Consider the following 13,888-nt stretch of genomic DNA (forward strand, 5'->3'; position numbering starts at 1 on the left):
GGAGGAGGTGGAAAGGCAGGTGACAGCTCGGACATGGCAGCATCGCCTCCAGCTGCTGCTTCCCCCCTTTTGAGACAGCAGCATGCGGATGGGGACACTGAGGCTGTGCCCTGGACATGGCCACACTGCTGGGTGCGTGCATCTCAAGCCCCCTCCATGCTTCTGTGGAATGAAAGTAAGGAAATGGATGGCACTGAGGGGTGTGCCAGCAAGCACATGGGTGGGAGAGGCAAAGGTACCCAGCCTCAGAACTGGGAGTGGGGGATGCACAATGGAGCCATGGGGACCAGGTCGAAGCTGGAGCAGCCTGGGCACAGCGATGGCCCCTGAGCCACAGGCACAGGGAGGAACAGCCCAAAGTGTCCCCGTGTTGATGTGTCCCCTCGCTGTTTTCTCCAGCTGTATCACAAACCCAGAAACCCCTTGAGTGTGGTGCCAGGGAGACCGATAACACCAGGACACTGCGGGGGGAGTGCTTGAGTCCTTGGCAAACCCCCCTCACCGAGTGGCCAGGAGGTCCCAGCGGTCGCTTTACTGTCGCTTTATTAATTGAAAAAGCGAAACTCCATTAGTCACACTCGTTAATGCCTGGTTCTCCAGCATGCCTGCACCAGCCAAAGTCTGCATGGCCGTAGGAAGCGAGGCCAGGGCTGGGGGTGGCACCGAGGTTGGGGGGCGTCAGGGAGCCTGCCGTGCTGGACCAGACCCCCTCAATTCCTGGGCTGGAAATGGTTCTGGATTCTCCATCAAGCCTTGAATGCCTTCAAAACTCTGAGGCAGCTGAGTGCGGGGAACAGCTCCATTAAATGCACAACCCCCTCAGACTCAGCCCCGTCAGAGGGGATGCACAAACCCTCCACATTCAGCCCCATCAGAGGATGCACAAATTCCCCCAAATTCAGCCTCATCACTCCATCAGAGGATGCAAGCACCACCCAAAATGCCCCAGAGACCGCTGTCCCACCTTGAGCTCTCCACTCAGGTGACGAGAGCCGGTGCCACCCCTTTGCCTCTGCCCACCTCTCCTACGTCCCCACGAAGCAGTAGGTGCCGTAGGTCCGCAGCTCCTTGCTGGGGAAGCCAAAGCTGCGGACGCCAGGCTCCGGCAGACCCCCGCAGCGCTGCCTGGGGGTGGTGATGGGGTATCGCACGCTTCCATCTGCCAGCCACCCCCCGTCACAGCGATCCAGCCCCAAAAACTTCCACGCGGAGTAGAGCTGCCCCACTTTAGCAATGGTAGCACCGTGGTTGCGGCACGCTTGCCCGGCTTCCTTGAAGTTCAGGTGGCCTCGGATGAAATAGACCTCACCTGGGGATGGGGGGAAATAATGGAGAGTGATGAGTCCGTGAGCAGCCCCAGGGTCACCACACGGGGCTGGGGGATGCTGGAGGTACCTTGCAGTGCAGAGGTGAAGCAGAAGGCATCAAAGCGGTCCCTCTGCTTGTCCTTGGCCCCATAGCTGCGGATGCCTGGCAGCAGGAGGCGGCCGCCACATGGTTCCCGTGAGTTGATGATGGGGTAATGCACGGTGCCATCCAGCACCCAGCCTGCGTTGCACCAGTCCAGGCCCTCCATCCAAGCTGAGGGGTGGGCAGAACCTCAGCGTCCCATAAGGACAAAGTGGGGCATAGAAGGGATGGGGATGGCAGCCTGGGAGGAAGCCTGGTCACCTCAGCATCATCCCGACCAGCAAGGCAGGTCTGGGGCAATGGGAGGATTTGGGATGCTGCAGGATAGTACCTTTGTAGAGCTGCTGGTAGGTGGCAAGCCGGGCATCCTGCTGCTCGCATGCACGCTTGGCTTCGTGGTAGTTGAATCTGTAACGCCCATTAATGGGCTGGTAGGGGAAGACAACACCTGGAGGACAGGGACAGAGGGACACGCTCTCACCATGGAGGTTTGGCTTCTTGCCCCAGGGATCTGGTGCTGAGCAGGAGTCTGGGGCAAGTGGCTTTGCAATGGAGACCCATTGGAGCCTCCCCATCCTCCCTACATCCCTCACCCTCCAGGTGCAGCGTGAGCGAGACGCTCTCATCCTCCAGCCCGTTGACCAGCTGGCAGCGGTAGCGTCCCTCATCCTCCAAGGTCACATCGGTGATGGTGAGCGAGGCATCATAGCGGTGGCTGTGCCGCAGGCGCACGCGGGGGCTCAGCGGCCCGTAGTTTTTGTGGTACAGCCCGTTGGTGATGATGATAACGTTTTCCCCATAGTTGGCTGGCTCCACTTTGCTCCACTTCACCCGGTAGTTGCGGGGCAGGGCGCGCAGCACGCAGGGCAGCGTGGCCGTGGCACCTCGCTGTGTGTGCACCGCGGTGTGCAGGGGCTCCAGCAGGTACTGCAGGCGTGGGGTGGCTGCGGGGCACCGGTCCGCCTCGAGGCATTGCCACAGCCCCATTGCCCCTCAGCACCTCCCCACCACCCTCATCAGCCTGGTTTCCAGCACCTATCCCAGTTCATTTCCCTGCTGCTGCAGCCTCCAGGATGCTCATCCCAGCCCCTGCCCAAATCTCCCAATACCGTCCCCAAGCAGCAGTGTCCTGTCCCCATCCCCGCTCCCTACCAGGGCTCCCTGTTGGCTTCTGGAAGATGCTGGAGGTGGGGGATGCTGCCAGGAGCCAGAGGGATGCAAGCAGAACCCGGTGCATCTTTAGAGCCGGGGACTGGAGAAAGCCTGGGGGGAGCAAAGGGGTCAGGGCCACGCAGCAGGACAGACTGGGAGATGTGCAGCAGGGACATTGGCAGCAACCATCTCAATGTTTGCCCTGCAAAGTGGACATCACACTGGACACCGATGATCTGAGAGGTGCCAAGCACAGAGCTAGGCAAGAGCAGCCCCCTCTCCCACCACCACCACCACCATCAGTCCCCATCACTCCTTACCGTCCCCAGGGGAGCTGCTGTGCCCATCCACCACCGCCTGCGTCCTGGCTCTGTCACAGCCACCCCATCTCAGGATGAAAGGCTCTGGAAAGCTCAAACCTGTGCTGCGATGCTGCTGGGAAGAGGGGACACAGGGCACGAGGACACAGGGACAGCTGTGGGTTCTCCCAGCTGGGTCCTGCCCTCTCCTTGAGCCTGCACTGCTGTCACCGTCACCATCGCCATCCTGGGGCAGGCAGTGCCCCAGCAGCCCCACGTCCTGCTCCCATGATCAGCGTTGGCTGTGCTCTCGCTCCCTGCCCTGTGCCCGTCCCTTCCCGTTTTCTTCTCTCTTTTTTTTTTTTTTTCCCCCCCTTTTCTTCTCTTTTTTTCCTTTTCATTTATTTTTTTTTTCAACACCTCCCCGAGGAACGCACGGGGAGGAGGAAGCACAATTTCCCATTGTGGGCATCTTTCTCTGTATTGTTCTGCTCGGCAAAACACAGCGCTCGCCAGCTAACAAGCATCCCTTTATTCACAGGCCACAGAGTAAGAGAATTCAGGGAAAATGTCAGCACCATGCAGGGCTCCACACCCCCATTGCAGGCAGAGATCCCCTCAGTGCTGCTCCCCATGAAATTCTGCTCTTTGCTCCCACAGCCATCAGTGCTGAGCAAACCCACTCCTGCATGGAGTCTCTGGCTCTGGGGCTGCTGACGCCATGATCTGGGAGAGCACTGGGGGGGGTCCCCCCACCCTGACACCCCCCCAGCCTCACCCTGCCCAGAGCAAAGCCACGGCAGAAGCTTCGCTGCTGTCACTTTGGGGTTGGGATGGTGCGGGCAGCAAAACAAGGCCAAACAATAGGGCTGTGTTCTGGGTTCCCTTATCAGCTCCCTCCCCCCAGGGTGCATCTCCAGGACTGGAGGAAGCTCATGGCACACGAATGCAAACAAGCGTCCGTCTGTCTGTCTGTCCAGCTGAGGACACAGCGATCTTGGCATGCACGATGCAAAAACAGCCCTTGGGTGGGAAGCAGAACTGTGCGTGCTGTTCTAGGAGGATTCTCCTGCTCCAAGCCTCTGCCCCATTTTGGTCAAAGCAATCGCCCTGCTCTGGGCACTGCAGGCCCCCAAGGACCCCCGCTTCAAACCACTGTGAACAAGAAGGGGACAGGGCGCTGCTGCTCCAGAATGGGTTAAAAAACAACAGAAGATGCTACTCCCCAGATCTCCCATGTGTCTGTACCCAAAACAGACCCTGAGCGCTCCCAGCAGTGCCCAGTTCAGCAGTGCCCGGCTGCACTTCAAGGCTTTCCAGCACTGCAGCACATTGGCCAGGCTTTCTGGTGGTTGCGTTTTTCCCACATGAAAGCAGTAGCTACACCCCAAAGCAGCCCTGACTCATCCCTGCCCGGCATCCGTCCCCACATCCCCCCCCCTCCTTCATTTGGGCAGTGTGAGATCACAGCTTGGCTGCACCAACAAAGCACCCGAGCCACTTCCCCCAAAGTGGCCATATTTTACTTGTCAGCTCCTTTCTCTTCCTCTTCCTTCTCAGTGCAGGACAAACAACTCCAGCAAAGCAAAGCAAAGCAAAAGAAAGGCTCTGCTGCAGCTTCCCAACCCCAGGGGGAACCAGCTCTGCCAGCAGCCCCAGGTTGCTTCTTGCCCTCATTTTCCTGGGATTTTCCAGGCAGGACTTGGCCTCGCAGGCGTGGTTTGCAGGCAGACTTTGCAGGCAGCTCTCAGCCACTTCGGTGAGCTCTGCAGCATGGCTGAGCGTGCCGCTGCAAGGCTGCACCTCTCTGGGTTGTGCTTCTTCCTCCAGCTCCTCACCATCGTCCTCTTCGCCACCTTTGTCCGGTACAGTCCGGAGAGCTCCAACCTCTGCTCCACGGAGCCAAGCTGCAGCCAGAGAGACCCCAGCCCGACTTTGGGGTATCCCCGTGAGTACCCTGTCCTCTGGGAGGGGAGGTTGAGGCGGGGCACAGGGAGCAGCTCTGCCTGCCCCACGCTCCTGGCATGGGTGCAGAAAGTTGCTGTGCTCGGCTTTTACCCCTAAAAGAGAGCAGAGGTGGACATGGGGACCATGGGAGGTGAAAGCCTGCCATGCGCCCCCCACCTCACACCCCCCATCCCCCCGACCAGGTGCTCCTGGCACTGCAGGGACTACAAACTCCACCCACACGGGTTAGCAGCACCAGGAGATTGGCACCGAGCCCCTTCCTCAGTGCCATCCATCCAGACCCCACCCCCGGCCCCTCCTGGCCACCTCCCTCCCCATGCAGCACCAATGTGGTTGGCCAAGTTCTCCCAGTTCCGCCCACATATCCATACCTGTGTGCTGACTCACCTGTTCCTGTTACGCAAAAGGAAGATTGTCCCAGAGCAGGATGTGGGTCCTCTGCTTGATGTCACCGCCAGGTGTGGGGCAATGGCACTGCTTGCTGTGCAGGTTGGGTCCCTGTTTACCCCTGCAGAGCAGCAGGGGAGCCCCTGACTATGGCCAATACCTCCAAACGCCCCTGTGTCAGTGTTGGTAGTGTGAGCTGCTCCGAAAAGCTTCCAGTCCGTGGGGCAAACCGTGTGCATCTCTGGGAACTGCTGCCAGAAGGTGACACAGTTCCCTGTTGTGCCAGGACATGTGGGTGGAGAAGGCTGATTGCCATCAGCTGAAGGCTCCAACACCCCCAAAACCTTTTCGACCCCAGGTTATCTGGTGGGGGTCACTCTCACCCAAACCCAGGAGCTGCTCGTGGTGCCTCATAGCCCCCCTCTGCCTCCTGCCAGGGTTCCGGGATGCCCACCTCCGAGCTCTCCTTGGCTTTGGCTTCCTACTGGCCTTCCTCAGCCGTTATGGGGTGGGCAGTGTGGCTGGCAGCCTCCTCATCGTGGCCTTCACCATCCAGTGGGCCATACTGGCCCAGGGGCTCTTTTACTTCTCCCAGAACAGCAAGATTTACGTGAGCACTCAGAGGTAAGGCAGGAAGGCTGCTGCTACTCCAACGCTGCCCAGCCCGGCTCCATCCCTTGCACACTGGCTCCCTCCTCTGTAAAACTCACTGCTCTGCTCTCGAGGAGGGTTGTGAGGACCAGGCTGCTAGCTGAGCATCAGCCGAGTGGTTAGGGGAACTCTGAGACCCACTTGCCCAAGCCATGCAAGCCTTGCCACAGACACAGCAAGATTCAGGCTGTCCATTCAGCTTGCAGGAGCAGGGTGTGGAGTTCAGGGTGCAGGGCTGGAGAGGCAGGGTTTGGGTTGTAGGGGATGGCATGTGGGATTCGGGCTCAGCTCCAGCCCACTTGCTCTCCCCAGTGCCTGCCTTTGCCCTGGCTGCACTGGATCCAGCTCAGTGCTTTGCCTCTCCTTCCCAGCATGGTCAGTGCCGACTTCTGCACCGCAGCCATCCTCATCTCCGCTGGGGCTGTTCTGGGCAGGGTGAATCCCATCCAGATGCTGTTGATGGCTCTGTTGGAGGTGCCTCTCTTTGCTTGCAATGAATACGTCCTGCGGAGCATTCTGGGGGTGAGTCACCCCCCAGAAAGGGAATAGTCGGGGTCTTTGTTTTGACTCCTGTCATCAAAACCTGCCTTGGCCATAGGCAGGTCCCATTCCCTGCCCTGCACGGTGCTTTCTGTACTCGCCAGGTAAGCGACAGTGGAGGCTCCTTGACCATCCACACTTTTGGTGCTTATTTTGGCTTGACGGTTTCACGCGTCTTGCACCAGCCCCACAAGGACAAGAGGAAAGAGGAGCAGGACGTGGGGCACCAGCCTGATGTCTTTGCTGTGGTTGGTATGAAGCTTGAGCCCTACAACACCAGAATCATAGGAATGGTGGGGGAAGTTCTGCCACCAATGCTAGGACGTGCAGTCATGCCACTGCACAGCTTACCTCCAAGGATGGAGATTCTCCACCTTCCTAGGGATCCCTTCCAAGGAAGGAGCTTTTCCTCCTGTCCAGCCCAAACTGCTCACACTGCCAGCTGTGGCCATTCTCCCTTTGTACATCTCTGGCACTAGCAAGAGGAGGTTCTTTCCCTCGAGGGAGCAACCTCGGTGCCCACATGTGCCCTCTCACCTCCCACAGGAATCATTTGCTTGTGGATCTTCTGGCCCAGCTTTGCCTCAGCCACCACAACCCACGACAGCGCCGAGCCCTGGGCAGTGCTGAACCTCTACTTCTCTCTGGCAGCGAGCACCCTGGCCACCTTTGTCCTCTCACCTATCCTGTATGAGAAGGGCACACTGCAGGTGGTAGGTCCTCTCCTGAGACAAAGCCAAGCCCCTGTCCATCCTGCAGGGACAGGAAGCATGACGATGTCCAAAGGAGCACAAGGGGATGCTGGTTTGCTTTCTTGGGTTGGATAAAACCCAGCTCGAACCCTATGGAAACCCAAACCTCAGTCCCATGTTGATGTTCTCCATGAGGACAACCCCTCTGTGCTGCTCCATTCAGGCCCAGCTTCAGGATGCCACCTTGGCCAGCGCAGCCGTGATGGGGATGGCGGGGGAGATGCTGTCCACCCCCTTTGGGGCTCTCACAGCAGGCTTTCTGGCCAGCCAGCTCTCCCTGCTCAGCTCCAGGTTCCTCTCGGTGAGTCCCCTTGTGGCAATGAGGTCCTGCACCTTTGGAACCAGAGGAGCTGCATTCCTAACTCAGCCAAAACAGTGGGCAGTAGGGGTGAGCATTTCCCCACCCCAAACCCAACTCCTCTCCGTGCATCCCCCAGCCCATCCTGCGATCCAGGCTGAAAACCGAGGACACGTGTGGAGTGCACAACGTCCATGGACTGCCGGGGATCCTGGGCACCTTCCTGGGGATACTGCTGACAGCGTTGGCCACCGCGGATGTATATGGCGACAGGTGAGAAGAGCCGGCACCGGGGAACGCTCCGATGTGGGGGCTGCTCCGGTGCCCTCTCCGTAGCTACAAGCAGAGCCCACGGCTCCGTTCCCCGCAGGCTGCAGCTCGTCTTCCCGCTGGTGGCCGACGGCAGCCGCACGAACGCTGAGCAGGCGCAGTGGCAGCTATGCGGGCTGCTCGTCACCCTGCTGCTGGCTGCCTCCGGGGGGCGCCTCACGGGTGAGTTTCAACCCGTAAAAATTAAAAAAAAAAAAAAAAACTCCTACCCTAAAAAAAACAAAACACAAAAAAACCAACGAAACCATCAAAACCGACGCGGAGGAGCCCACGCGGCGCAGGTCGATGAGAGGCCGCTAGGTGGCAGCCGAGGCTCGGTGCGAACTCAGGCGGATTCTCTGCATCCCCAGGACTCCTCCTGCGAACGAAGGTGCTGAGGTCTCCCCCCGAGGGGAACGAGTCGGAGAGCAAAGTGCTGCGGGAGGTACAGCGGGGGTATTCGGGGGGTGAGGAGGGGGATTTCCATCCTTGGTCCAGGGTGGGAAGCAGCTTTGTCACAACCCTCCCCACCCCCGAAGTCCTGCTTCACCCCTGAGCCAATCCACCCCTCTCTGCTGGTGCAGATGGATGAGGATGGATGTGACCGCGGGGGGAGCAGCGAGGAGCGAGGCAACATCGCCTGACAGCGTGGTGAGTTCCAGGCAGTGCCTGCAGCCCAGCGTTCCCAGCCGGGCTCATCTCCACGCCGTCCCCAAAGGATGTACAGCGAGAAGATGCTGCAGTCATTTGGGTTCTTGCTGTGGGAAGAAGGGACAGCCCAGCTTAGCGCGGATCCAGACCTTGCTTGGTTGAGAGGTGCTGCCTGCCAGCTCTGCTCCGTGCCTTCGTTTTCTCCACCTGACATAGGGAAGAGCTGCGGGGAGGGCTTTTCTTTAGGGTGCTGCGCTGGGAAGGGGCGTACTGAGCTGAAGGGCAAACGGTAGAGACTTTTTCTATGGATCCTTTTGATCACCGCTATTAAAACACCTCTGTCTTCTTTTGTAACTTCAGGATTTGCCAGTGAATTCACACATCGTTTGCCATGGAAGAAAGCAAAGCCCCCAGGATCCTCCCCTACCCTACACAGCAGTGCTGGGGAGCCGCAGGTTCCTCATTTGAGCCACGGATTTCGTGCCTAGCTCTAACCCCTCCATTACCTCAGCCACCAGAGGGTGCCCACAGCCCGGGGCCAGGCTGTGGTGACAGCCTGGTCCCCTACATGCAGGTGGCCTCCCTTTTCCCATCCAACTCCTTGCACCAGGAGGACCCCTCCTCCAAAGCAGCGAAGTGTCACTCAGTTCCTTTGAGAGAGGGATGCCCCGTGGTCCTGGTTGGCACCGCACTGAAAATATACTGAGATCTGAAATGAGATGGGGGGAAAAAAAAACCAAGGAAAAAAAAAAACAACAACAACAAACCAACTATTTGGTTTCAGGGTGACCAAAAATGTTGGCTTTTAGATGGGGCTCTTTAATTTCTTTCAGAAATGATGGAGAAAAATTTGGAGGCTGGTGCACTGTTCCGCAGCAGGAGTTGAAAACGTTTGCCTTTGATACACATCAAACCAATGCCTTAACATTCCCAGGGATCCCTGCTTGCTCATTACTAAGTGCCCAGTGAAATCAAGGTGTGTGCTGAATGCTTTGGTTCCATTGCATTTCCACACACACACAAAAAAAAGGAGCCCAGCATTGCGACATGAGGCTCCATCCTCACTGCAGGCCCTGGGGGTTTTGCTCCTGGTCCATCCTAACCTCGCTCCAGGCTCTGTTCCATGGGGAAGATGCTTCTCACGACCCATGGGAGGCAGAAGCGCGCTGGGGCTGGGCTCCAGCCTGCAGCCTCTACTCCACTCGTTCACCCCCCTCTCCTCACTCCCTTTCCCAGGCAGCCCTTTTCCCTTTTGATCTCCTCCCCAAAAGCAACCCCACTGCGACGGAAAGAAAAGCCCCTCCAGTGAGATCATTGCAAGACCCCCGGGGCTGGGGTTGGGCGTGGAGTGCAACTCCCTCCTCTTCCTCCTCGGCCCTCTGAAGGCTCTTATGCCCTATAATCGGATTAGGGAGCCCCGCACCCTCCCAGCGCCTGGCTCACGCACCTCTCTCCCCGCAGACTGTTTAAGCGAGGCGAGCTCAGAGCCGGCCCGCACGGCGGCGAGGGTCGGTGGGGACGGCGACGAGCCTGAAAGGTTTCGTCAGCGAACAAATTGCTTCTCTGTAGGGGCCGTTTTCTTCCCAAGTTGAACATAATGATGGCAGTTTGGTGAACAGATGGCGAGGCTGAGCGGATAATCCTGGAGCGAGAGGCTGGGCTGGCTCTGCCACGGCACCGGGGTGCAGATGGGCGCTGTGACGGTGGCACCCGGTGGGACGCAGGCTCGGCTTCGTGCCTTAATGTTTTGCCGGCCCTGAGCACAGTGGCAGGGTCCAGAGCCCCTCGTGCCTCGGTTTCCCATCCCTGTGATCCCTCACAACCCATCCGTAGAGGATGCACTCAGTACAGGGGACAGCCCAGAAAAGCCAATTTAGCATTCGTCATTTAGCTCCCATTTGCACCCCGGCTCCCAGCTCTGTCCCCTGGGAGCCCTGGCTCTGCCAGCACCTTGCCCTCTACATTGGCAGCTCAGCTGCTGAGGGCCCTGCCTCCATCACCTCCTCTTTCTTTTTCCTGAGCTCAATCAGCTGCTTGGAGGGTGTTGCTCAAGGAAAAGCAATAACCACAGCTCTGCTACAGCTGGGGAAACTAAGGCACACAAAGAGGTGCCTGCAAGTGCACTGGAATTAGCAGCAGGACAAAGCCCAGGCTTGCGATGTTGCTGGTGTATGTGTCCTTACACATCCATGGCCCTTACTGCCTCCCCCTAAGGAGCAGCTGATGCTGTGTTCTGCTTGATAGAAAGCCAGCTAATCATCTTTCCCACCTTCGTTAGAGTGTGAATTGTTATCTGAGCGACACCTGTAAAGCTCCTTGTCAGACAGGGCTGGTGCACACGTCTGATAATGGGCACCAGATGGGAGCAGGGAGGCTCGGAGAGGCATAGGGGCCCAGGCATCCCTGCTCCAAACAAAGAGCAGAGCCTGACAGCTCTGATGGCCACGTGGCATCACTGTGCCATAGGAACACCCAGCAGTACGAGTGCTCCACGTCTGCCATTTCCCAGGTGTGAGTGCTGTGAGCCACTGTGCCCCGGAGCATCCTGGCACTGCCCATGGGTGCAAATCGTACAATCAGAATGGCATGGGTTGGAAAGGACCTAACACAACCTAAATCCAAATCCCGACTCCTTCCAGACCCATGGGCTGAACACAGAATGGATGTGAATGTGGATGTGAATGAATTGAATGTGATCCTGAATCTTCCACATCCCCTCCTTGACCTCAAACTCATGGGGCAGAACCCAGCCTTGCTGCCAAGCTGCCCCCTACATAAGCATCTTCAACTTCGACCCTTGCAATCACAAAGCTCCGTTTGCAGGACACTAATGATTGCTAGCAGCATAATGAGCCTTTTTGGGCACTGGAACTGGGGGCACAGCAATTAAAATCGTTGGCACCCAGCACATGGGTGGCTGACGTGCCCACTCTGGGGTGCCTGGGCAGCACAAGCAAACAATCAGCTCGTTCTTTGCCAGCTCCAATGAAGAATAAAATAAAATCAAGAGGGAATCGAGGCCCCAGCAAAACTGGGAGTCAAGTTTATTTACAAACTGAAGAGCTGGGAACAAAGGTGTTATGTAAGGGACGGTCACTAAGGGGCTCTAATTGCCACTTGCACTGCAATACAAATTTATCTCACGGCTGAATCTGCTCACAGGTTCAAGCATTGCTCCTTTCACCATGTTGCCTGCCAAAATAAGCAGCCATCATTCTATGGTCCAAACCCATGGGGGGCCTTGTGGTGCACCACAGAGCAGGAGGGTGATGGAGTAGGTGTGTCCGTAGGCAGCAGCTGGCACAGGGAGATGTGCTGGGGGGGAGATGGGACCTGGAGCAAAAACCTTTGAGTCCTTGTGGGCAGCAAGGAGCAGCAAACCATCATGGGATGCTCGTGGGAACAGCAGGGAATGGTTGTGAAAGGAGAACCAGGGAGGATGAATGATGCTGGTGCTTATGGTGATGCTTTCAAGGGCGCCAAGTGGCTTTGGTCAAATGCAAGAGGCCCAAGGGCAGAGAGCAGTGCAAAGAACTGGGGTCATTGCAGCACCCAGCAGTGCTGCTTTCTGCTCCCCGCTCCTGGCACATGCAGGGCACATCCAGGGCGTGAGGACCATGGAAGGCACTGTCAGATCCACTCTGGCTGAGCTGCAGGGATAGGGAGGAAGAGGAGGAGGCAGCATCACCAGGAGCCGAGAGGTCAATTTTATTGACAAACGGGCTCTTGAATGGAGCGTGGGGAACAATGCCGGCACTCAGCCCGGGTCAATCTGGGCTGTGTAAAGAGAGGGGCCGGCAGGAGCAGCCCCAGGGAAGCCCTCCAGGCGAGTGGCCTCTGCCTCTGTGTTTGCATAACCCCTGACCCCTCCTTTGGGGGCTTAATTGAAATCCCAGCTTGGTGACAAATTGGCATGACCAGTGGACCGGGGATGGAAGCGATGCTGGGAGCCCTCTCTGTGCTCCAGCAGAGTCCAACGCATCCCAGCAAGCACAGACCCCGTGCAGAATGGCTCATCCTACTCCCATGCACAATGGATTAACAACACCGCATTGCTTTCCCCCATGTCACTGCCCCAGTGCACTCAGACAACGTCCTCACCCCACAGCCAACACGTGAGGATCATTTGGGATGCGTTCTCCTCGGGCTGGGTTGCTCTGCTGCTTCCCCAGGCTGTTTGCATCCTGGCTGTGCAGATGATTTCCTTGCAATGCAGGAAGAGAATGGCCACAACTCTTTGCTGGTCTTGCATGCAAGCAAAAAACTGCTTGTTAGAGCTGAACAGCAAGCATAAATGGAGCCCCAAAGCAGTTCCTGCAGCCTGGAGGTCAGACAACTGCACTGAGCCGAATGGGGATGGAGTCAGCCCATTTCAGGAGCTCCTGGGAAAGAGGTGAGAAATGGCAGATGCACCCTTGTGCTCTCCTGCCCACAGCAAGACACTGAATATTTGGCATTAGATAGATCAGCTAAGGTGAATCTCAGCTGATCTTTGAAGGGGGATGGAGTAGTTTGTACCTAACACACAAACTGCCCTGGTGGGGGTTGAATCAATTCCAGGTTAAATCTGCACCCACGTCACCGTGGCTCCTGCTGGCAGCTTTGCTGGGTCTGGTGGAGCGTCCCGTGCCCACCCTCAGACCATCAGCCTCATTTCTCCAGCACCAGCAGAATTGCTCCCACTTGCACCCACTGGCTGAACTCTGTCTCAGCATCTTGCACCAAACTGCCTTAAAAACAGAGTGACTCCACTTTGAGGCTAAACCCTAAAATATCCCTAAAATACGATCCTTGCTTTTACCATCTGTACCTCGTTCAGAAATCATTCGCAGGGATTTTTACAGATCCTAAAATACTTTTAGCTGCAGATTTCACGTCTGTTATCTGCCGCCGATTAACACATTTCACCGCTGTTATTGTAGTTATTATTAAACGAGCACCAGCCAGGGCTCCTTCACAAGGATCTGCAGCCACTGGGGACACTGAGATCCATCAGAGCAGCTCCTTGCCTCTGCGATCAGATCTCAAACCCATTTGCAACAGGCCTGCACTGCCAGTTTGCAGAAGGAGAGGTGCGTGGCTGGAGGGGAGCTGCCCTCATGAAGTGGGAAAGCTGGTGGGGATGGGACTTTAGGATGCACCCCCGTGCAGTTTGCTGCATTGCAAGGGAGAAAAGTTGGAGTTCTGTGCGACTCCACCTCTATCTCCACCTGCGCCTGGGCGTAAATCTGGGATGCTTTCACCCCCCAGCCCCATTTCACTTGGCCACTCTCCCTTTGGGGAAGGTACCCCACTAGTGTCTCCACTTCTTCAGGTTCCACCAGCGCTGCTTTAGAGTTTTAACGCATGAAGCTCTTTACAGCATTTCACATCAGGCTTTGGCCAACGCTCCCACTCCCTCTGGGGGGCTTCAATTCAGCACAACCCCCCCACCCAGGCAGCTTTGGCCTAAGAAGCACCCATGTCCCTTT

At 57.4% G+C, this 13,888-nt stretch overlaps 2 protein-coding genes across 2 annotated transcripts; one reads left to right on the forward strand and one right to left on the reverse strand.

The window, feature by feature from the left end:
* Window positions 1–522: 522 nt before the first annotated feature.
* HAPLN2 (hyaluronan and proteoglycan link protein 2) lies at window positions 523–2,853 on the reverse strand. Its single transcript, XM_019623112.1, is given in 6 exon segments — window positions 523–1,309; window positions 1,396–1,581; window positions 1,742–1,858; window positions 2,004–2,354; window positions 2,563–2,722; window positions 2,725–2,853. Coding segments are annotated over 6 exon segments (1,125 nt in total). The 5' UTR covers window positions 2,752–2,853; the 3' UTR covers window positions 523–1,025.
* A 1,528-nt stretch (window positions 2,854–4,381) lies between these two features.
* RHBG (Rh family B glycoprotein) lies at window positions 4,382–8,771 on the forward strand. Its single transcript, XM_010723860.3, has 10 exons — window positions 4,382–4,809; window positions 5,654–5,840; window positions 6,239–6,389; window positions 6,512–6,659; window positions 6,954–7,120; window positions 7,323–7,460; window positions 7,597–7,730; window positions 7,828–7,949; window positions 8,138–8,211; window positions 8,351–8,771. The coding sequence occupies exons 1-10, from the start codon at window positions 4,635–4,637 to the stop codon at window positions 8,408–8,410; spliced, it is 1,356 nt and encodes a 451-aa protein (XP_010722162.1). The 5' UTR covers window positions 4,382–4,634; the 3' UTR covers window positions 8,411–8,771.
* The last annotated feature ends 5,117 nt before the right edge of the window (window positions 8,772–13,888 follow it).

Source organism: Meleagris gallopavo, chromosome 27, assembly GCF_000146605.3.
Source record: "Meleagris gallopavo isolate NT-WF06-2002-E0010 breed Aviagen turkey brand Nicholas breeding stock chromosome 27, Turkey_5.1, whole genome shotgun sequence".
NCBI lineage: Eukaryota > Metazoa > Chordata > Aves > Galliformes > Phasianidae > Meleagris > Meleagris gallopavo.